The 25,409-nt window shown below is 45.4% G+C and overlaps 1 protein-coding gene across 2 annotated transcripts in view; it reads left to right on the top strand.

Annotated features, from left to right (window-relative positions):
• Positions 1-25,409, top strand: part of KNTC1 (kinetochore associated 1) — a 185,212-nt gene that overhangs the window by 59,384 nt on the left and 100,419 nt on the right. For both annotated transcript variants that reach the window (XM_085852909.1, XM_085852910.1), the window contains exons 32-34: positions 16,747-16,810; positions 16,915-16,979; positions 17,067-17,350. In XM_085852909.1, coding sequence (XP_085709035.1) covers positions 16,747-16,810; positions 16,915-16,979; positions 17,067-17,350 — 413 coding nt within the window. The remainder of the gene's footprint in view (positions 1-16,746; positions 16,811-16,914; positions 16,980-17,066; positions 17,351-25,409) is intronic.

Below are 25,409 nucleotides of genomic sequence, written 5' to 3'. Positions count from 1 at the left end.
TGCAGTGAATGCCACCAACTCTGATCGTTCCCCATCCAAATCCTCAATCTTTTCTACCCCCGTTAATCCACTCCAAACCCACCTCCTTCAAATTCCCTGCTTTCCTTCCTGAAAGTCCCTGAAACAAATTCCCTGCTTTCCTTCCTGAAAGTCCCTGTAATGTCCATCTTGTTTACCCCTTGTACCCACCATATCCCTCTCCGTTGTACAGATCTCCGAATGTCTCTGTTCCCCACTGTTTTGTCCTTCCCATTCCCGCCCCTCTTGTCTCATGCCCCCCCTTGCTGTGCGTTGTGTGTTAGCTCTCATACAAGCCTCGACCAGCATACAAATAAACAAACAAACCCCAAAAAATCAAATTCACCAACATTTATTTGTTGTGGAGAGAAAGTATGTATGTATGTATGTATGTATCATCATATACTCTTCCGAGAGGACATGACCGAGGACGCTAAAACGTTCACAGGTCCCACTCCCCCCCCCTTTTCTCCCACTTCACCACCTACTTCCAGCATCACTCCCCCTTCCACAATCCCCTATCAACCATCATCCTACAATAGCCACCACCATCCCACACACCCTCTCTACCCTCCACAATCCCCTATCTACTTGGGAGGGACATCGACACCTCACGGACATGACGGTGGGACACAGCACAGACACGGACAAAAATGGCGTCCCGGGAAAGTATGAAACGGGACGATCCCGTAACATGCAAGACACCTGGTTAGCATGCGATAGTGAGACAAAGCATTCGTTACCCATTTTGTCCATGGTGTCCAAGTGTGCCCATTTTGTCTGTGCTGTCGAGTTTAAGTCAGGTCAGGGTAGATCTGTGACCTGCTACAGGTACCATGTAAACCTGTACTAACCTGTTCCATGGTCGGGTTGTCGGCGACTAAACCGTCTCCCGAACCAGGTTTTCTGGTGAGGAGGGTGTTTGGATATGGACACCCAGCAGGATTAAAAACAAAACCTGTCAAAGGGCGGAGGAGCTCCTTGTGAGCCAACGGCCATCCATATCTAGTGCCCAACTGTGTCTGCGGACGTCCTCCTGCAGTTAGGTTACTTTTTTATTAGGAGGTTGGTGGCAGGATTTGCACTCCGGCCACCGTAAAACCCTTCATTCCGCAAAACACAAAAACGCAAAAAAAAAATCTGAAAACCCACTCCGTGGGAGTACCTCGTGTGCAGCTTCCCTTCGCAGTGCAGCTCACCGGATGACGGGATTGGGGCAAAGCCTTCGGGACCCCCAATCTTTGATGATAGGAGGGAAACCACGGGGTAACATCCCTGGGTCAGATTGCGGGAGAGTGTGTCAGAGTGGTGCTGAGGTGTCGTCCACCAGATGGCGGTCTCCTTGGGTCAACCTGAGGCGGTCCCTTCGGGTGGGTGCCTGGAATGTCCTATCCCTAAGAGAGGATGATCACCTCTCTCTGTTATCTGAGCTCAAGCATTTGGACATCGGGATTGCAGCTCTCTCTGAGGTTCGGAGACTTGATTGCGGCGAAATAATGGTGGGTGGTTACACCTACTATTGGTCTGGTCGCTCTGATGGTTACCATACCCAAGGAGTTGCTGTAGCTGTGTCCAATAAGCTGACCCCAATGATAATTGAGGTAACACCGGTCAACAAGCGTATTATGAGACTAAGGATTCGTCACTCCTTGGGTGTCATTTCCCTGGTCTCTGTTTATGCTCCGACTGAGGCGAGTGATCTCACCGTGAAGGACACATTCTATGCCACGCTCGAGTCTGTGGTTGATCAGTGCCCCAGACGAGATACACTTCTAGTCTTGGGGGATTTCAATGCATCGACTGGAACTGATAGGGATGGTTATGAGATGTGTGTTGGTCCCCATGGGTCAGGAACTATGAACCAGAATAGCACTAAGTTCCTTGACTTTGCAAGAAGTAATGGACTTAGGGTGGCTGGTTCATGGTTTCAGCGCCCAGAAGCTCATCGCTGGACTTGGTATTCCAACGCTGGCGGGTGTGGCAAAGGAGATTGACCATGTCCTCATTGACGGTCGCTGGAGGATGATCCAGAACTGCAGGGTCCACCGGAGTGCTCAGTTCCTCAATACTGACCACAGGCTTGTTGTAGCAACTCTAAAGTTGCACCTTAAATCCTGGAGAATGGAAGCTTCCCAGCCTAGGCTGGATGTTGGCAAGCTCAGGGATGAGCGAGTAGCTGAGGAGTTTGCGAACAGGCTTGGGGACACTTGGGGGGGGGGGGGGTCTGGGTGCTTTGGGGGGTCCTGAAGAGTTGTGGAGTGCCTTCAAGACCACCGTCCTTGATGTTGCCGGTGGATTCTTGGAACTCACCGTAGGGCAAAGAAGAATTTTGTCTCTTAAGGGACACTGGATACCATTGACCAGAGTCGCAGGGCCAGGCTGAATGGCAGAGCTGAGCTGTTCAGGGAGCTGAGGTGAAAAACTGTACGTGCTCTGAGGGTGGACAAGGAGGCCTATGTGCGAGGAATCTGTGAGGGGGTAGAGCATCACCTGTGGACAGGTGATTCTCGTCCCGCTTACAGGGGAATTCGCGCATTGCGTTCATCCAAGCCCATCCCTCGGAGCACTGCAGTTTGAGCAGAGAGTGGTAGGCTCTTGACAGAGGAGTCTGAAGTGAAGGCCCGCTGGGCAGGATACTTTGAGCGGTTGTACCAGGCTGATCCCCCAGCTGTCGATTTGGACATCAAGGGTGTTACAATTGCTGACCCTCGAATCAACTGTTGTCCACCTTCGCTTGTAGAAACACGGGCTGCTGTGAACCGGTTGAAACGGGGCAAAGCTCCAGGGATCTGTGGCATCCATGCTTAACTTCTCAAGGCTGGTGGAAATGCACTCGTGTCGTTGCATGCAGTTTTGTGCTCTGCCTGGAACACAGGCATCATCCCAACTGATTGGAAGAGGGGCCTTGTTGTTCCTCTCTGGAAAGGGAAGGGTGATCGCCAAGACTGCAACAACTACCGAGGGGTGACGCTGCTCTCAGTGCCAGGCAAGGTCTTTGCTCGGATAATTCTCGATAGGGTTCGCCACCATCTGCTTGAGCACCAGCGTCCAGAGCAGTCAGGCTTTACACCAAAGAGGTCAACGATTGACCATATCCTTGCTCTTCGTGTCCTCACCGAACGCAGACGAGAGTTTCAGCAGGGGCTGCTTACAGCCTATGTTGATCTCTGTAAAGTGTTTGATTCAGTGAATCGGGATGTCCTCTGGAGGATTCTTGGTCTTCGTGGGGTGCCACCAAAACTGATCGATCTGATTTCTGAACTCTACTCTGGTACTGAGAGTGCTGTGAAGTGTGGTGGTACCATCTCTGACTTATTTCCAGTAGTTACTGGAGTTCGTCAGGGGTGTGTACTGGCACCCACACTTTTCAGCACTTTTATGGACTCTATTTTAGGGAGGATGTCGTTGAGATCAAGCTGTGGTGCATCGTTTGGGAATGTCAAGATCTCGGACCTTGATTTTGCAGACGATGCAGTCATCCTTGCGGAGACTTTAGACATCCTCTTGGGGGCCCTCGAGGTGCTGAATGAGGAGTCGGAGCCGCTGGGATTACGGGTTTCTTGGGTCAAAACTAAGATCCAGGCTTTCGGTGACATCTTGGATGCTGCTGTCCTGTCTGTGTCTGTTTGTGGTGAGGATGTTGAGGTCATGGAGAGATTCACTTACCTTGGCAGTGATATTCATGTCTCTGCTGGCTGTGAGTCAGAGGTCAATAGATGTCTGGGTCGGGCCTGGGGAGTCATGGATTCACTGGATCATTGGGTGTGGCGCTGCCGGTACCTGTGCGGGAGGACGAAAGTCCGAGTCTTCAGGTCCTTGGTACTTCCAGTCTTGCTCTATGGATGCGAGACTTGGACTCTGACCAAGGATCTGAGATGGAGACTTAATTCCTTTGGTATCAGGTCTCTTCGGAGAATCCTTGGCTATCGCTGGTCGGATTTTGTGTCCAACGAGCGGTTGCTGAGAGAGACTCGGGATGAGATTTGTTACCTGCATCGTCCGTGAGCGTCAGTTGCGGCTGTATGGACATGTGGCTCGTTTTCCTGACGCTGATCCTGCTCACCAGATTCTCTCAGTGAGGGAGTCTCATGAGTGGAGGAGGCCAATGGGCCGACCATGTGCCTCGTGGTTGCAGCAGCTTGACCATCATCTCAAGGAGATGGGGATGGGCCTGGCATCTGCCTGGGGGATGGCCAGACGGAGGCCCCTGGAGTACCGGCGGAAATTGGACGCAGCGATGCGCTGTTCTGGCACATGCTCCCATACCTGACCTGACCTGTCGAGTGAGAACGGGTATTTCTGCTCGAGTAACATATGCAGCAAACCGATTTATCAATTGGTACAAAATTCCTCACTTGTAAACCGTCAATTAAACGGAAAATTAGATCCTACTGAGCTAAAGTTAACAAACGACCAGCTTTTTCATCTTCACTAACATTTCAGCCTTCTTCCTCTGAATCCCTCGCACAAGGCTCAAAACTATTTGGCTCCACAATTCCCCCAAAAGCATTTCCATCACTCATTTTGTCTCCAACTGTTCCTTCAAAATCCCAATGATCACTTTCAATATTCTGATAACCATCAGAGTTGCTGTCGACGTTGGAATTTGTGTCTAAATCCGAGATCGATGTTAAACCAGCGTACGGATCTGTCAGTTAAAATCTAGATGTTGAGGTATTTGTGAGTAAGCATTAGGAAATGCCTGTAAATTAACGATTAAAATTGATGGTTACATGTTATAAGTTTTGTTTAGCACGGATCGGTAATTTATAATATAAACTGCTTTATGTAATGAGCTAATTTTGACTGTAGTGGGCAGTATTGCATTGTAAACTGCCTGGTGAGATTTGTGAAGATGTTGTGATGTTCTCAGATGAAACTTCCTGTATGGACGAGAATCGCAGTAACTGGAAGACACGAGATCGTTCTGTGATACTATATAAACTCGCGAGAGGGAGGTATAGCGAGACGGGTGACATGACAAGAAGTGTGTTTTGATCGTCTGCATGCTCAATTTAACTCTGATGAGTGAACGAGGTGTTTATGTCCAGAGTGGTTAACACTTGGTGCCGATTGTAATCAGGTTGATTTAAAACTCATTAAGATTGTGTATCGGGAAAGCATTACTTTGAGCTGTTCAAACATTTTGGATGGGCCAGAGTATGAGAGAGAACAACACGACAAGAGTCAATTGTTCAACAGCTCTGGCTAATGAGGTGAAACGCGCGTGAGTTGAGCCGGCAGAACAGAGACACTGTGCGGAAACAAGTCGACGCGGGAATCGTTGGACATTGCGTTGTATGTAATGGTGAACTTACTCATTTCATTTTGTATCTGTTCATTTGAAATGCATGTTTTAAATACGTTACGCTGTTGATGTGGTCACTGCAATTCCATTCAGAAGTCACAGACCCCAACTGACCAAGATCCAATTGATTGGTAGTCGACTGGTACGATCGTTCATATTCATGAAGTGCAAACCTTGGATTGCAGTCATTAGAGAATGGGCTGGGTTCGGCACCGCAAACAACATACGTACACAAAAAGGAAGGAAACCCAAAGATGCGTTTACCATCGACAGGATCAATATGGCTTCCAGATTTGACATCACTGGTGTGAAATCGAAATTAGACACTCTTGGGCTTTTTTTGACACTTTGTGTTTGGCAAAAAAAAATTCAAAAACATTTTTTCCCTTAAAATTAGACTGCTTCATAATTTTCAATGGTTTTCAGAAATGTTTTTTTTTGCGTTTGTGTTCCTCTTTAATTCCCCGCGTACACAAAGCAAAGAGTGGGGTGAAGCAATTGATTCATGTCCGTCTGTTTTATCAGTTTGTGATCAGTTTATGATCGAGGAACAACTAAATGGAAACAGATGAATGAAATGATAATATATGCCAGATTCTTCTCTAAATATGTGAAGCTTTCTGTGATTCAAGAATATTCACCTACCAACGATGCAAGTGAGGAAGACAAAGCTTCCATGAGCAATTACAATTAGTGGTGAATGGGGTATACAAACATAACATTGATAATAATGGGTAATCTCAATGCCAAAGTGGGAGGTAGCAACGAGGGATATGAGAGGGTCATCGGAAGTCATGGACTGGGTGATAGAAATGAAAATGGAGAAAAGCTTGTCAAATTTTGTGGACTTAATAACCTTGTAATAACAGGCACCATTTTCCCACAAAAGATGGATGCATGAGCAAACATGGGCCTCCCCAGGAGGAAAGGCAAAGAACCAGATAAACCATGTGATGGTAAGCAAACAACATCGGAGGACATCAATAATGGACACTCAAGTCATGAGGGGTGCAGATGTTGCAAGAGACCACCAACCAGTGCGAACTAAAATCAAATTGAAACTGCAAGGGCACTCGGTAGAGCGCATACCTCCACCCCGTAATGACTGATCCACGAGAACATTTTCGGCCCAATACATTTTTGAAATATGCTACATTTATATCGTTTTTGGCCCCATCTCTCAATTGTGAAGGATCATTAAAAAAAAAAAATTAAAGAAATCTCGTATTCAGATCTGGATTCAGATCTTTACCAAAATCAAATCAATTCGTCCTTGTCACACATCCAATCTGTCCAAGTTTCATCCAAAGCCGTCCACAACTTTTTCAGAAATTGTGATGTTAGTTTAGTCCTATTTCTCAATGGTGAAGAATCGCTGAAATTTTTTTTCCGGATCTTCACCAAAATTGAATCAATTCTTCCTTGTCACACACCTTGTCCACCAAGTTTCGTCCTAATCCGTCAACTTCTTGAGATATCGTGCTTTGTATCGTTTTTGGCCCTATCTCTCAATGGTGAAGAATTATTTTAAAATTCTAGTAGCCGGATCCGGATTCGGATCTTCACCAAGATTAAGTGTTGCTGTCCTTGGCCGGTCAACTATACACACATGCAAAAACTCAGAATGATTGCTTGAAAATTGTGGCCAAAAATCGTGAGACAGACAGACAAACGCGACAGACCAACATACTTGGCAAAAAAATGTTTTCACCAAGTAACAAACAGACAGAGAGGGGTGAAAACAACCTCCTTCACCTTTGGTAGCAGAGGTAAATAACAAGAAAGCAAATGGCCAAGGGGAACAGAAAGAAATGTGATACGATCAAACTGCAACAACCAGCTATCAAAACACAGTTCTCATTAAAGATAAGAAACAAGTATAATGTGCTACAAGAGCATAAGGAATTGCAGGATATGGTGGAGAGAAAGTGGCAAAATTTTGAGAAAGCATGCAGTGAAACTGCAAAAGAAGTGCTCGGTTATATAAAGAGAGGTCAAAAGCCTTGGATCAGTAAGGAGTCTTGGGAGCGAGTTGAGGAGAGAAGAAGATTGAAGAGCAATGTAGAACAGGCAAAGTCAAATGGAATCAGAGATCCTGAAAACAGAATTCAGGAAGAAGGATAAAAAAGTTAAGAATAGCATTAGAAGAGACAAGAGAAAATGGGCAGATGACCTTGCTATGACAGCTGGAAAAGCAGCAGGTGAAAGAGCTCTACGTGATTACAAAGACCCTCAGTAATGAAAGAAGCAAAACTGAATGCAGTTAAAGATAAGACCGGAAATCTACAAACAGAAGAAACTGCCAAGAAAGAAAGATGCAGAGAATATTTTTAAGACATCTTAAATCGACCAATACCTGATGATCTCATAACAGAAGAGGAGTGTGATCCTGTTTTCGAAGAAATTGGCACAAGTCGTATATCATAAACAGAAATTAGAACAGCAATAAAGAAGATGAAGAACGGTAAATCTGGAGGCAAGGATGGAATTACAGCGGAATTATTGAAAGCGGACATACACACAACAGTGGAATGGCTTGACAACTTGTTTACAGCAATTTGGGACAAAGAGGAAATACCTAAAGTGTGAAGCAGGGTTTAGTTGTCAAAATACCAATGAAAGGCGATCTTACAGAATGTGGAAATTGGAGAGGAATTACTTTAACATCAGTTCCAATTAAAGTATTTGGCAGAGTGCTGATAGAATTAGAGATGGAGTTGACAACAAGTTGAGGGATGAGCATGCAGGCTTTAGAAGAGGAAGAAACACAGTTAAGCAAATCTTTATTTTGTGCAACATAATTGAGCAGGTAGCAGAGTGGCAGGCAACTCCATACATTACTTTTGTGGACTTTGAAAAAGTCTTTGACTCCGTGAAACAAGAAAGTCTTTGGAATCTTGAGCAAAATTATCACAAAGGTACGGATCTTATATGAGGATAGTGAATGTGCAATGCTGGAGGAGGGAGAGGAATCGGTGGTTTTAGTCTGGGGGCTGAGGGGGGGGGGCTGTGTGCAATCATATGTCCCCTAATTTTGACTCTTGATCCTTGTAGGGGATCCCTAGGAGATTGAAAAAAACTTGGGTAGACATTCCAGATGTGGGACAGAAAGGTGTAATTCAAGATGGCGTCCAAGATGGCCGCCGCATCATTATAACCAGTATAACTCCATGTGGAATTGTCCTAGAGTGATAAACTTCGTGTCTTTACCGAGGTTTTTGGGGTCAAGGAATCCATTAAAAATCATTTGCAGGGTTAAAAAAGTACGGGATAACGGTGAAATCCAAAATGGCCACCAATATGGCCGCCGTGCCCTTTCATCTTGCCTGTCAAGGTTCAGAATTGAGCGTGAAAAATAAATTTGTGTGCTAATATGGGTTTTAGGGGTCAGGATTTCACTCAGATCAATCAATTTGCAGAAGCAACAATGGATAATTGTTAATTCCAGTGCAGGGGCTGTAATTGACCAGGACACAGGTCCCCTACGAGGATCAAGAGTCGAAATTAGGGGACGTATGATTGCACACAGGACCCCCCCTCACGACTATACGTAGAATAAATAAGAAACGTGTTTTACATTGAATGAGACTTTAGTAACATTTAAATTTATACTAATAAATCCTGAGCACCGTTATTTACCATGCACAATGCAGTACACGTTATTCATGAATCCAAAACTGTTTAAATAACTCGATAAGTTTGGGATGCAGTGGGCATCAAACCTCCGACGATTACGTTGCTTATAATTTTCACAAACCATGCCTACTTCGTTGGAATAACCCGTTAGGGTTTTTGCATTGGCTGCTCTGATTGTTTGCCTGGCATTTACAGAATATGCAGCATCGAACTTTTCTTTGTCTACAAGGACAGAAGCGAGTGGCACATTTCACACAGTTACATTTTAAAGCTACTTCTTCAGGCAAATTACGATGGTATTTCATTGGTACGAGACATTCGTTTTCCATCATAAACCCATAGTCTTGTGGGTTTAGCGAAAAATCTCCGAAACAATTGACTTGCATATAGGTCATATAGAATGCCCTATGAATATGACCTTCCGTAGCATAGCTGGTTGGGGGAAGGTCAATAATTGTCATCGACTTTCTGTGATGGTACATGTTGTAACATAAACAATCCATCGTTTCAATGGCATGATTTCCTCCTTTTAACACTTGGACCAGGTATTTCTCGGCATTGTGCACACAGTCCTGCACATTCGTCTGTGCCCTTCCAAAGTCCTTTTGGTACAGAACAGGTTCTGCCTTGATACCAGCAGCTTTCGTGCCAAATTTGCTAGTAATGTCACAGCCAGTTAGTGCATGCATCGCGGGAAGGACTTCACACATTGGTCTTCCAACCTTGTCAGCTATTACATGGAGAGGGATAAATATTGTCCTTTCTCCAACTCCCCCTCTGAGCCAAAGTTCACGGAGTCCAATTGCTAGAAAATGAAAATATGATAGAAATACATTGCAACTACGAACACATCAGTATCGCTAGAGAGAATTACAATCCGTGTGCAATTACTTGTGACGTCATGAAGAGCATGTGGGATGATACGGATATCGGCCTCTTCATGGTCCGAGTCCAGTTCTGGGTGTTGGCTTGCTATCCCATTCCTGATCTTCTGGGTTTGTGTTGAGGTTTCGTCTCCCACTATCCGACTCACTACAATGTGAACATCTACGGATTCTGCAGTAAAGTGGCCAATCAGCCATACTTTCATGAGCTGTTCTCGTTTGGCTTTGTTTGCTGCAGATGACCAGAAACTATCCATATCTCTTGGTAACTTGCTTTCTCGTGTGATGTTACTGTACAAGACTGGGGATTTCTGATTTCGTCTGAGTCGTTCACTTTCTTTCACTGATCGTTCCATGTACGAATCGAAGATAAAGTCAATGCGGGAAGCATTTTTGCAAACCCCAAGGATCATGCTCAGCAATTGCTTGCACAATTCTCCGAAGGTATTCATGGAGGAAGTTTTCAGCTTTCGCACATAAGCCATAATGTCGACAATGTATCTGGTTGGCATATCCGTCCAATGCGTAGGAGCTATGTCGTCACCTGCTGTAATATTTGATTCAAGTTCTTTCATAAGCTCATGTTTTGTCGGTTTTTTCATGAGTCCATCCTCATCACTAAATAAGTAACTAGTTTTGACCAGATCATACGTGAAAACCTCTTGGGCACCATACCCACGGACCCTGGCAATGTCCAGTTGCTTCTGTGCAACACCTAACTCCTTCTTGTCCTGCTTCTGTTTCCTTTTTGGGGCTGATACTTTCTTTCCCTCGGCACTTGTGAATGTCTTAACATTGTTCCTGTTGATTGTGTCACTCAGTCGTTTTGTCTTCTCCACCAGGCGCTCCTTTCTGAACGTGTTGTCTAAATTCAGACCGGTTTCTTGAACAGACAATAGACTATCTTGAATCTCATCTGGCATGATAACTCTGGTGAGACAGTTATGCAGTTTCAGTTCAGTTGTTTGCTTCACCTCAAATGGATTTTCATAGTTCAGGATGTACGCGATCATCTTGTCCACTTTGCATTCATTTTCTTGTGTTTGCCGACGACTGAATGAATGATTGACACTCAGTTCTGTATTGTTCAACTGTACACCTGTGACTTCAAGAAAGGTTTGATTTACCGCCATCAATTCATGGTGAATGATATTCCATCTTGTTACGAATTCTTTCCGTTTCACATTGCCAATGATTCCCCCACTTGTCTTAGATGAGCGGTTGATTGTCTGTTCCAGACACATGTCGGCAGCAACAGCAGAGAATGGGATGGAAGAACGTTTCACTACAAAACGCCCAGCCATGAAATTGTCATGGACAACCGGTACATTCTCTGGTAGTTTTTTCATGTCCTCCAGGTAGAGAGAACACCACCGCAGATAGTTGATCGAGTCAAAGACCGCGAAATATGGCAATACTGCTTCAACCGATTGCACGTGCAGATGCCAGTCGCCTTCTCTGTCAGTCCTCACAAGGTCATGTGCCAACCGAACCATTTCAATAAACCTAACCCAATAGAAGAACGTTTTGCTTTCTGCCTTCCTTTCCCTTTTAAACTCCTCAAAATCCTCGAACAGGTCTCCCGATAGTCCAAAGAAAGAGTTAAGGAGCTCCTTACTTCTCGACTTGTTCTTTGCAGACACCTCTTGCTTCATTTCTCTAAGCAACTCGAGCGGCTTCCACATATTTCTCTATGCCATGCTTCTCAAAGAATGCACTCCATTGGAGTCTCCCCATAGCCTCTGAAAGGAGAGTCATGCCTTCTAGAGATCGAACATAATGTGAACCTCCCAAGATGGTCTGGGTCGTATTTGGACCAAATATTTCATTTTCGATCCATATACTCTCAGCACCACCACCACGAAGATACTTTCCTATGCAACCAAGGTCAATCTTAAGTAAATGAAACGATCCTAGGCAAAGAGTCAAGTCCTTGAATTCTCCTTGGCGCCACAACATAATCTCTCGTGCGATTCTGTGGACACCTTCATCGCATGCTATAGCCAAGTGGTTCTGACTTAGCTGTCCCAAGACGTTCTGAAAAAATTTAAGAGCGGTATACACTGTGTTGTATTCTGTGACCGGGTGTGGTAGAATTGGCAAGAAGCCTACGATCCTTTCATGAAGTTTCTCATCAGTGACAACTGAGTTGAAGGCACTCCAGCATGGCATTTGTTGTTCATCGCAGTCCTGTTTGATTAAGCCTTCTTCTATATTTGACAAATTCATCCGGGCTAGTGACCAAGCAAGATCTTTTCCTTCCCTACTACATCCTTCACTTAATGTCGAGTTACTTACTAAATGGTCACTGGGTATCTCTCCCTTCTTTGTTGGTTTGAAGAAGTCCTTTAGCTCTTGACATTTTAGTGTCTTCTGAAATGACTTTGGACCATGAACTACACCAGTTTCCGAAATTCGTGGCTTCCTTTGAACACCATCTGATTTGTCCTGATATAAAACCGAAACAGTGTCATGAGTCCCACCCAGACCCGATAGCGTCGCCTCCTCGTGATCAAAAGTATCAAATGTGGCAGTGGCGAATTTCTCTGGACTAAGATGGCTTGGCAAAGGAACATCATCAGTTCCATTTGTGCAAACGAAGTCTGCCAAATCAGTCTGATACTGGAGAATTTCATCGTAACTCACTGATATTCCTAAATGGTTTAGAGAGGTGATGAGTGTTTTGCTCTTGCATGTTGTGTGGATTCCTTCTGCGCATATCAGATGGAGTGGTGTCCTGCGTCTACCATTATGGACCATCAAGTACAGAACCTGGAAAACTGACTTTAGTTTCCTCAGCTTTGGTGAATGAGCACTGCCGTTACTACTAGTTTCTTCATCAGAGGTATCGTCATCATCGCTCAATGGAGAGTTGTTATTGCTACCCATGCTGCATTCAAGATCATTTCTATTATAATTTAGCAACACACAATAAAGTCAGTAACTCATCTGGGATATTCACATTATCCCAGGAGTCCTGCAGATCAACGGAATCGCAAAACTTGCCTTGCAAATCAAAATTCAAGTCCAAAAGAGCATGCCCAATAGTTGATGCGCATTGAGTGATGGGATTGCTTGACCGAATGACGTCAGCCATATCTGCTGGACTGGCGTTTAAGAAAACCATGGCACACTTATTTGCTTCTGTAGGCCTGGAAATGTTCAAGTCTTGGCCACAGTGACTTTCAAGAAAAAGTCGAATGTCTCTGTTCGAAAACGTTTCCTGGGAATCGCTGAATCCATTAACATTGTTACGGAGGTCGCTTAAGGCGAAACCTTGTCCACCTTTGAATGCGAAATCAATGTTCTCTAACAACCTTGCAAAACATTTATTTTTTGCTAAACTATTGGAATGGTGCGTCAAATTTACTTTTCGCACGGTCGTACCTAATAAGATAATTTCGGATGCAGTTTTTGTGACAATATATATCTGACCCAAAGACGGAGTGAACATCTTGCAGGTCACTTGTTCGATAGTATACTTCATCTTGAAAGAATACCACAACCTTTAGTAACTTTTCTGCGCATACATCTTCACAAATCCTGAATTTCTGTCGGTCTCCTTTTATCTTTACATTGACACACACCATACATTTCCTTTCAGAAGCTGGTATATCAGTAGACGGAGGAGCTCGTGGTGCAATTCTGGCTCAGGTTGCTCGGCTCACAGATGGGTTTGGGACCAGTTCAACTCCTTCCGGTTCTTCCGGCTCTTCCACCGCTTTTGACGGTTCTTCTTCAAGTTTAGTCAGTGTCTTTTTGAGGGTGTATGATTTATAACATTTGTTGTTCACATGATAGACAAACTGTTCATGATCGACTTGCTGTAGCCTCCTTGCAACCAAGTCGTTACGTATTCTAGCAGCCTCTAGGACTTTCATCCGAGCCTCTGCGTTGCTGCATGTTGATTCTTTGGTGTCAATCTGACAAATAATTCACTTCTTGATGTCGACATCAGCAAATTCTGAGCGGCGCCTCTTCAGTGGAATCCCTTCCATTTCATTCAATGCCTGAAAAAAGAGAGGTGAATATTAGTTGATCTGTTACGAATGAAATGTGACTAGACATCAGTCAGCTTCTCAGGCACTCTATCTTATCCAGTTGCATCATTTTACGAATTGTTGGATCATCAATTAGAGCCCATGTACTGAAATTAACAATGACCCATTGTTTTTTTGTGCAAATTTATTGGTTTGAGTGAAATGCTTGACCCCGAAAACCCATATAAAGACACCAAATTTATTCCTCTTCCTCAATTCTGAACCATGACAGGCCAGATGAAAGGACGCGGCGGCCATTTTGGATTTCACCATTGTCCCGTACTTTTTTTTTAACCCTGCAAATGATTTTAATGGATTCCTTGACCCCAAAAACCTAGGTAAAGAAACGAAATTTATCACTCTAGGACAATTCCACATGGAGTTATACTGGTTATAATGATGCGGTGGCCTCCTTGGATGCCATCTTGAATTACACCTTTCTGCCCCACATCTGGAATGTCCACCCAAGTTTTTTTTCAATCTCCTTGGGGTCCCCTACAAGGATCAAGAGTCAAAATTACAGGATATATGATTGTACACAGGACCCCCCTCAGCCCCAGGACTATTTATAGTAAAAACAGGAGTGAGGCAAGGAGATGTAATGTCTGGTTTTATATTCTTGCGAGTAGTAGACTGGATAATGAGGAAAACAACAGATGGCAACAACACAGGCATAAGGTGAAGTGTTACAACCAAACTTGAGGATTTGGACTTTGCTGATGACATTGCCCTTTTGTCATCTAGCTCCCAACATATGCAAACAAAAATGAATCTATTTGCTTCAAAAACCAGGCTCAAAATACAGAAAACAACAGAGGTTTTGAGGATAAATAGTAAAAGCAACAACAGAATTCAAATTGGAGACCAGCATCTAAATTAAGGAGATAAGTACACTTATTTCAGGGCCATCATCAACAAGGAGGAGAAGAAGATATTAGGAACAGAATTTGTTAAACTTTGGTATTCTTCGTGAAACTCAAGCAATTATGGAGCTCAAGCATTTATACAAGGAAAAGGGCCAGTTTCAAAACTCCCTTTTGTTGAACAACCATGTTTAATCCCCTAGTGTGAGCATACAGATGATTATTTTCAGCTAAAGTGATGTTTAACAGATAGAACAAGGTTCAAGCTTTCAGAAAATATATACTTTGTATGATATGAAAGCGATACATGAAAAACTAAAAACATATAAACTCAAAAAAGTGGCTTTTTCCATGGTGCAAAATAGTCAGTTATCAAAAAACGGATGTCAAAACAACACTTCAAAGCACTAAGAAGCCTTAGATTTCCATGCAAGTATCAACTGTATACTACTGCCCACGATTTGAGATACCTGTGATGACGCTGTATTGGAAAATGTACATCAGAGACAATATGAGCCAAAATCGTGAAAATTGGCAAACGCGTTACAAATTGTTCAGTACTTTTCTGAGTGGCCGATAACACAACAAAAATGTGATATCAACAACTGTTGATTTTATATGAGAGCTGAAGATGTCTATTTACAGAAAAAAACATTTGGTCTTCAAGACAAAATGGCTCGAATTGTCTCAAGGTCCTATGAAATTATGGACCTCTGATTGTCTGAAACGTCACGATTTTGGAACTTTTGGAATTTTGACAAAAAACTAACTGAAACTATAAGAACAAACTCTGCTGTAACAAATGAGATAATTTTTTGATATACCATAACCAGTGATGAAACAGCTGGGGGTGAAAATATTGATGTTAAATGTCTGAAACGTCACGCTTTTGTAGCACTTAGTCTATACAAAAAACTGATCGTCAATTGCATCGAGAACTTGTTTATTCCATCCAATATGACGGTTAGATATTGGGAAAGTACAAATTGGAGGGAGTATATGAGTCTTTCGTGCTTAAATTGTTGAAAATTCGCTTTATTCGGCAGCGAATGCAGCAGAAACTGATAAAATCTAAAGCATTGTGACCACGTCGTCCCTTGCGTTGGCAACAAATAAACTGCTAAGCAATATATGAGAAGATACTTACTGTTATGTTTGGGTGTGAAATGCATGAAAAAACACATCGCCGCTACTTTAGATTGCAATTATCTGGTACCTAAGCGTATGAAACACCGGAAAACTATACAGTTTTAGAAAGCTCAGTATGCCTACTTTCCAGAAAAAATGAGTTTCATCATGATCAAAGTGCTTCAATTTTGACCCCCTGTGCACCATAGTTTTGAAACTGTGCCAAAATCAAATGAAGAGTGTTTTGCTTGCTTGTCAAATCAGTACTATTATATAGATGTGAGGCTTGGAAGATAAACAAAGGGGACAATCGGAAACTTGGCATATTTATGGTCAAATGTCTGCGAAGGATATTAAAAATAAGATAGCTATACGTCATATCAAATGAAGAAATACTCAAAATAACCAATGTAATAAAGATCAGTGATGAAGTGAAGACCAGGAGATGGAAATGGATTGAACATGTGATAAGAATGAAAGATGACAACGACTTGACAGCATCGTCATGGAAGCCCGAAGAAGAAGAAAAGTGGAATGTCAATCGTGCTTGGTTAATGTCTTTCACAAGTCCATCATTTCATGCTTTAATCAAAACGCATAATGACATTAGGGAATACGCTGCAGAAGGTCCTCTGTGGAATACTTAGCCAGACTGAGAGTCCCGAGGCCCCAGCCCTAGCATGGTGTGATTTTTCAGTTGCCGAGAAAGGGGAAAACGCACACGACTCAGAGCTGGTGCAGAGCTCCCTCTAATTGCTAATGGAGTATGTGTCCTCAATGTTACATACTCCATTCACACATGTCCACTCCAGTTCATGCAGTTTAATTTGACTTTAATACTTGGACTTTTTCCTCCTCCCCACTTTCAGACTCGAGAAACATTGCTGACTCGTCACTGTGTACAAGTGTTGACATTTATGGTGGCCCACACAGGTTGTTACTTTAAACTTCACAATTGTTTGCTTTCTTGTAGTGTGGGAATAATCTCTTGCTTTCAAAAAACAGTTTTGTGGATTGAATTCAACAATTGTTTGCAGATGATCATACACGGTCTGAGCTCAAACAGCAGCTGCACACGTTGGACTCGATTGCTAAACTTCAGGTTTGCGTTTTGTTGCCGTTTAAAGACTAACATTGTTCCACCGTAATTTCCAACAATTTGGTAATCGGTCTGTTCTTCTCCCCACAGAACAATTTCAAGGTGTTCCTATCATGTAGCAAGTATGATGACCACACCTGCCGCCATGCCCTATTAACCAGCACAATCGGAGCGTTTTTCACAAACCCGACGGATGAAAGCATCCCTGCACCCCATGGCAATGGGCCACGGCATGGACCTATTTTATGTTCATCTTTGGAGAAGCTCGTGTATTTTGGATCTTTGTTGAGCTTTGAAGAAGTGGAGGTGGTTGGGGAAATCGTCTTGCATGCCTTCTCTTTGGGAAAAGTGGAAATGGGTCTGCGTCTATGCAGGTGATGGTTCTTTTAAAATGTACTTTTCCCCACAAACAAACTGAATTTGTTTTTTACAAGCTCAACTAACCATACTCCTCCACCATCTGCTGTGGAGAAAAAAAATACAAGATCCCACCACATTCATCCCTTATCTGTGATGTTTGATAATTTTTAATTCACTTGTGTTACACCATTTTGTAAGGAAAGCAAAAACTGGAACAAAGATGTCATTTGTTATTGCATGTCAGACATTATGAATTTGGCTTGCTGGTTGCTTCATTCCTGAGGCACGACCTTGCTGCTGATGCTGTACTGCGACACTTTGGAGTGGGAATTTCGTCAATGTGCCCCTGATGATTCGCTTACTCAGTGGTAGACTGTGGGATCTTTCAAGTTGTCCAGTTCATGCCAATTGACCAATACAAAGCTTAACGTACATCCGAGGGATTGCGGACTCTTTGATGCACTGCTCTGCCTGTGAAACATCAGTCCGACGGTTTACAGTTTGGTAGCGAATCAAACCCGGAAAACTCATTTCAGAGATGAAGGTGCTCCTGTCGGACCAGGCTTGAGGAAATGGGTAAACGTTAAATGAGCGAATGTTCATCTTCAGAGGAAATTTACTTCCTCCTTTTTGGAGGTCCCCCCCCCCCTTTAGCCCTTGTTGGACATGGTCCGAAATGGGAGCTGATGGATTTGGTCTCGATTTCCGTGTGTGTGTGTGTGTGTGTGTGTGTGTGTGTGTGTGTGTGTGTGTGTGTGTGTGTGTGTGTGTGTGTGTGTGTGTGTGTGTGTGTGTGTGTGTGTGTGTGTGTGTGTGTGTGTGTGTGTGCGCTTCCGCAACCATATCTCAGACATGTATGGACCAATTTTATTCATACTTGGCACAAAGACAACACATGATTGGATATATCTGCACATCATTTTGTTTCGCGACACATTCAAAGATGGCCGACTGGCAGCCATTTTAGTTGGAACCCCCCCCCCCCCCAGTGTTGAACACGTCCTCAACCATTTCTTGGACGTGCATTTACTGATATTGTTCAAACTTTGCACACAGAAACCTTCACTTCTGAAACAATCTACATCGTCAAATACCGCTTGTGAACCATCGTCGTCTTCAGACTTGTCAAATTTAAATTTGATCCCCAAAATAACTTTATGCCTTAAATGGGGGGCGGGGGGGGGTTGTTGTGCCTGACACCACTTGTTCCACTTGTGGTGCACCACTTATTTCACTGCACTTGTGGTGCACAACTTGTTCCACTGAAAACCAAAAAAATACATATGTGGATACCAAAAGATTTTTTTTTAGTTTCAACAATTTTCTGGAAGAAACAGTGCATTATTTGAAAAGAGTGCAAGGGTGCCAATATTTTTGGCCATGACAGTCGATGTGTGTATATATATATATATATATGTATATATATATATATATATATATATATATATACATATACATATACATATATATATGTATATGTATATATATATATATATATATACATATATATATATATATATATATATATATATATATATATATATATATATATATATATATATATATATATATATATATATATATATATACATGTATATGCATATATATATATATATGTATATATATATATATATATATATTACGGTTGTGGAAATTCACTGGACACCATAAACGTATCCCAGAGATCAGTTATGTCGATAAGTCTGTGTTCAGATATATTTCCCCATCGAGGTCGAGAGGGAATTATTCTTGCAACCGGGCTGTGATCTTTGAGGTAGGATTATTCTTTGGCTATCTTTATTTTGGACCAATCGCCTCTCAACCACCACAACCACCACCAACTGCATCTCAACAACCACAGCCACCTTTTCCACAACCACCTTCACAACAACCACCTTAACCACAACCGCCCAACCACACCACCATCACGACCACCACAAAACTCCAGCCACGCCACCATTACCACAACCACCATAACCACAACCACCACCGTGTTTCCACCTCGGCACACGGTTGCGAGAAGCCTGGCATTCGTCGAGGGAGAACCGCCGACGGCCTTACCCCCTCCCCCCAACTAATAACCCTGCGAGAGGAACAAAAACCAACGAAAGCTATGAAAAAAAAGTCAAAAGAAAGGCCCCGATCTAGGAAAAAAATGCCCTTCTTCTGGAAGTTTCCCACGCGTGCTGGAAGAAGGGGCGGGAGGCGAGGGCGGGTAGAGCTCGAGATATAAGGAGGAGGCTCTGGTGTGTGTGTGTGTGTGTGTGTGCATGTATGCTGAAGCTCTTGTCTCTCTCTGGGCCCTGCATCGCGTGCGCCCGCTGGATCGCGCTCGCTGGATCACGCTCACTGGATCGCGCGCGCTCTGGCTCTCTGGTGGCGAGCTCTCTGGGTCAGTCGTAACGGGAGCGGGGAAAACGAGATTGAAAGCGCCGAGACGCCAGAGCTCTCTGGGTCGGTCGTGACAAGGTCGGATCGAGAAGGACAGAGCCCGATAATGCACCTCACGGTCACGATTTTCTTTCCTTTTCTTTCTGGGTTTTTGTATGAGAGTCTGTGGCGCCGTGTCCATTAAGTAAACCTGGTTAAGTGTACGATAATAACTATAGACAAACGGTTGTAGTTTTCTTTCTGCTCGTGTCCTGTTCCCTTACCCCCATTGCTTACATACGTGCTTGTACATTGCATTGCTTTTGCTTGCCTCGCCTGATTGCATACATGACTGCATATGTGTCGTCTGTGTAATAAATGTCATTGTGTGAATGTTGACCCGTTCGTTGCGTCCTTTCCCTAATTGAACTGCCATAATTGCATTCGAAATAATAGCTGGCTTTTTAATAGCCGATAATAGAATCGGATCCAACGCGGCTTTCGCGATAATACCCCACTCGGTTATCCCAAAACGGAGCGAGCTGCTAAAGCGGCTCGTTTCCAAGCAGGCCCCAATGAAGTACAGTCTCTCGGTAGTCTGCCCGCGCGATTAATTAGGTAAATCGACCATTCAGCGATCGGACCCTGTAGCGCGGGTGGAGTGTTGACTCGGCTGTGGTGTGCATTAAAAACGCACTCGTAGCGGGATTTCAGTGTTGTTCTGAAAGCTGCGACGAGATTGCTACGTCGGTGGGCGAGCGCAGCCGCTATTAGCTAAACGCGGCCGCCCGTACGCCGGCGGGCGGAAATCTACAACAATATATATTTATATCAGGTCAGGTATGGGAGCATGTGCCAGAACAGCGCGTCGCTGCGTCCACTTTCCGCCGGTACTCCAGGGGCCTCCGTCTGGCCATCCCCCAGGCAGATGCCAGGCCCATCCCCATCTCCTTGAGATGATGGTCAACCTGCTGCAACCATGAGGCACGTGGTCGGCCCACTGGCCTCCTCCACTCATGAGACTCCCTCGCTGAGAGAATCTGGTGAGCAGAATCAAAGTCAGGAAAACGAGCCACATGTCCATACAGCCGCAGCTGACGCTCACGGACTATGCAGGTTACAAATCTCATCCGAGTCTCTCTCAGCAACCGCTCGTTGGACACAAAATCCGACCAGCGATAGCCAAGGATTCTCCGAAGAGACCCGGTACCAAAGGAATTAAGTCTCCGTCTCAGATCCTTGGTCAAAGTCCAAGTCTCGCACCCATAGAGCAAGACTGGAAGTACCAAGGACCTGAAGACTCGGACTTTCGTCCTTCCGCACAGGTACCGGCAGCGCCACACCCCATGATCCAGTGAATCCATGACTCCCCAGGCCCGACCCAGACGTCTATTGACCTCCGGCTCACAACCTGCGGAGACATGAATATCACTGCCAAGGTAAGTGAATCTATCCACGACCTCAACATCTTCACCACAAACAGACACAGACAGGACAGCAGCATCCAAGATGTCACCGAAAGCCTGGATCTTAGTTTTGACCCAAGAAATCCGTAATCCCAACGGCTCCGACTCCTCATTCAGCACCTCCAGGGCCCCCAAGAGGATGTCTAAAGTCTCCGCAAAGATGACTGCATCATCTGCAAAATCAAGGTCCGAGATCTTGACATTGCCAAACGATGCACCGCAACTTGATCTCTCCGACATCCTCCCAAAAATCCAGTCCATACAAGTGCTGAAAAGTGTGGGGGCAAGTACACATCCCTGACGAACTCCAGTAACAACTGGAAATAAGTCAGAGATGGTACCACCACACTTCACAGCACTCTCAGTACCAGAGTAGAGTTCAGACATCAGATCGATCAGTTTCGGTGGCACCCCACGAAGACCAAGAATCCTCCAGAGGACATCCCGATTCACTGAATCGAACGCTTTACAGAGATCAACATAGGCTGCAAGCAGCCCCTGCCGAAACTCTCGTCTGCGTTCGGTGAGTACACGAAGTGCAAGGATACGGTCAATCGTTGACCTCTTTGGTGTAAAGCCTGACTGCTCTGTACGCTGGTGCTCAAGCAGATGGTGGCGAACCCTATCAAGAATTATCCGAGCAAAGACCTTGCCCGGCACTGAGAGCAGCGTCACCCCTCGGTAGTTGTTGCAGTCTTGGCGATCACCCTTCCCTTTCCAGAGAGGGACAACAAGGCCCCTCTTCCAGTCAGTTGGGATGATGCCTGTGTTCCAGGCAGAGCACAAAACTGCATGCAACGACACGAGTGCAGCATTTCCACCAGCCTTGAGAAGTTCAGCATGGATGCCACAGATCCCTGGAGCTTTGCCCCGTTTCAATTGGTTCACCGCAGCCCGTGTTTCCACAAGCGATGGTGGACCACAGTTGATTCGAGGGTCAGCAACAGGGATTGTAACACCCTTGACGTCCAACTCGACAGCTGGGGGATCAGCCTGGTACAACCGCTCAAAGTAACCGGCAGAGCGGGCCTTCACTTCAGACTCCTCTGTCAAGAGCCTACCACTCTCTGCTCGAACTGCAGTGCTCCGAGGGATGGGCTTGGATGAACGTAATGCGCGAATTCCCCTGTAAGCGGGACGAGAATCACCTGTCCACAGGTGATGCTCTACCCCCTCACAGATTCCTCGCACATAGGCCTCCTTGTCCACCCTCAGTGCACGTACAGTTTTACGCCTCAGCTCCCTGAACAGCTCAGCTCTGCCATTCAGCCTGGCCCTGCGACTCTGGTCAATGGTATCCAGTGTCCCTTGAGAGACAAAATTCTTCTTTGCCCTGCGGTGAACTCCAAGGCATCCACCGGCAACATCAAGGACGGTGGTCTTGAAGGTGCTCCACAACTCTTCAGGACCCCCAAAGCACCCAGACCCCCCAAGTGTCCACTCAGCCTGTTCGCAAACTCCTCAGCTACTCTCTCATCCCTGAGCTTGGCAACATCCAGCCTAGGCTGGGATGGTACCATTCTCCAGGATTTAAGGTGCAGCTTTAGAGTTGCTACAACAAGCCTGTGGTCAGTATTGAGGAACTGAGCACTCCGGTAGACCCTGCAGTTCTGGATCATCCTCCAACGACCGTCAATGAGGACATGGTCAATCTCCTTTGCCACACCGCCAGCGTTGGAATACCAAGTCCAGCGATGAGCTTGCGGGCGCTGAAACCATGAACCAGCCACCCTAAGTCCATGACTTCTTGCAAAGTCAAGGAACTTAGTGCTATTCTGGTTCATAGTTCCTGACCCATGGGGACCAACACACACCTCATAACCATCCCTATCAGTTCCAGTCGATGCATTGAAATCCCCCAAGACTAGAAGTGTATCTCGTCTGGGACACTGATCAACCACAGACTCGAGTGTGGCGTAGAATGTGTCCTTCACGGTGAGATCACTCGCCTCAGTCGGAGCATAAATAGAGACCAGGGAAATGACACCTAAGGAGTGGCGAATCCTTAATCTCATAATACGCTCGTTGACCGGTGTTACCTCAATTATCATTGGGGTCAGCTTATTGGACACAGCTACAGCAACTCCTTGGGTGTGGTAACCATCAGAGCGACCAGACCAATAGTAGGTGTAACCACCCACCATTATCTCGCCGCAATCCGGTCTCCGAACCTCAGAGAGAGCTGCAATCCCGATGTCCAAACGCTTGAGCTCAGATGATAACAGAGACAGGTGATCATCCTCTCTTAGGGATAGGACATTCCAGGCACCCACCCGAAGGGACCGCCTCAGGTTAACCCAAGGAGACTGCCGTCTGGTGGACGACACCTCAGCACCACTCCGACACACTCTCCCGCAATCTGACCCAGGGATGTTACCCCGTGGTTTCCCTCCTATCAAAGATTGGGGGTCCCGAAGGCTTTGCCCCAATCCTGTCATCCGGTGAGCTGTTAGCTATCCGCCTGACAGCTGGTGCGTCGTCTCTTGCTTTGGGCAGCTCGTGTCGAGACCGTGGGCGTGAAGGAGTGGCTTGAGTTGGGAGGGTGGAGTCAGTGAGTGGAAGGCAGGACCAGGTGGGTGGGTGGAGTCAGCGTCGTGTGGGCGGGGAAGAGGACGCGGAGTCAAAGTGATGACCACAGTAAATGGAGTCGATGTCCAGCTTGAGTGGGAGGTGAGGCAGAGCAGAGAGCAGAGAGAATGGCTCTGCTCGGACTTTTATAGGCCCTGCGGTGTGGGGTGGGGGGGCCACCCCAAAGCATTGTGTTGTCAAACGAATCGGGTGCTCTGATTGGCCCCGACCCCCTGCGCGGCCCTGCCGCGATGGCCAGAAACGGCAACATTCCATCTCCGGCAAGATGACCCCACGCGCAAAAATATCCCGCTCCAACCTCACGACATGACACGAATCGCCGACACCGAACTCCGCACCATGAATCACCCTGAAAAACCCCCAGGCCATGCCCTGACGACCGGCTGAGAGTGGCGTCGGTCCTGCATGCCTGCTCGGGCGCCCCGACCAGCGCTGGTCAACGCACCTGCTCCGTATGCGCCACGCAACCCGAGCTGTACAAGATGCCTCTGCCTGACGCAGTTTCGCTGGCTGTAGAGGCGAGAAGACGTTCGCCGTCCGTGGGGAACATCCGCGGCCGCCAGCGAGGACCGAAGGTACGATGTTATGGCCAACCCATGTACAGTGTGCGTAGATCCGCTATTACGCACGTTGCCAGCGCTCGTGTTCGCTCGATTCTGCTATCGTGTGCGTGCGGCGAAACCCGATCGATATAATTAGTCCAGAAATGGGTTGAAAAGTACGTGCCACCTGTATCGTGCACAACGTGGCGTGGTATTGCCTTTCTATTATCGGCCTCGATTGAGGGATCGCTTGAGCACGGGAGCTCTGTGCTGTCGATGCTCATGTAGTGTTTGAGCACCCTTTCTCAGGTGCTGTTTCTTCCGTCTCCTCGGTACGTGTTCCGTGCAGCGTGGGCGTAGTGCAAGGTGTGCTTTCTTCGGAGATGTGTCCAGTGTAATGCCTGCTTGGCCTTTGCTGAGGACCCATCTCACAGCGAAGGTGCACGTGGCTCAGATTTACCTCAGGAATAATCAGAAAAGAAGAGTAGGAATGAAGTTAGAAATGAAATGAAGAAGAAATGATGGAAGCAAACCCAGCTATGAGATCCTCGCAACGCATGCCCCTGTTGTGCCGCCGCTATACAAAAGGGAAGGAACGATCTACACGTATATTAATATATATATATATATATATATATATATATATATATATATATATATATATATACGTGTAGATCGTCCCATATATATATATATATATATATATATATATATATATATATATATATATATATATATATATATATATATATAATGTATGTATTTGATGGAGGTCCATAAATTCCCCAGCACTCTTTGAGGCAGGGGGTTGTTACGAAGGTTGTTCTGAGGTTTTTGACAGGGTTGTGGTGGTTGAGAGTCGAGTGAGGAAGAAGGGCCTTGGAGGAAGTTCTCCACGGGTTTCTGACAAGGTTTTGAATAGGGCTCTGAGGGTTGTTGTTGTTGAGCGTGCAGTTCTTTTGTGGCGGAGGGTTGAGCAGCAGGTTGTGCAGGTGGAAAACATGTCCCTGCTGGCCCTCTACAAGGAAAGGAAAGAGCGACCCTGACCCCCCTCTGTGGACCCTGCTATTCACCACCCGAGCTCCGCCACGAACCAAGAGTCCCAC

Source organism: Eptatretus burgeri, chromosome 13 (assembly GCF_056783735.1).
Source record: "Eptatretus burgeri isolate ZD-2024b chromosome 13, Ebu_testis_v1, whole genome shotgun sequence".
Classification (NCBI taxonomy): Eukaryota; Metazoa; Chordata; class Myxini; order Myxiniformes; family Myxinidae; genus Eptatretus; species Eptatretus burgeri.
Note: the sequence above shows the minus strand (reverse complement) of the source record. Positions and strands in the feature narration are given on the sequence as shown.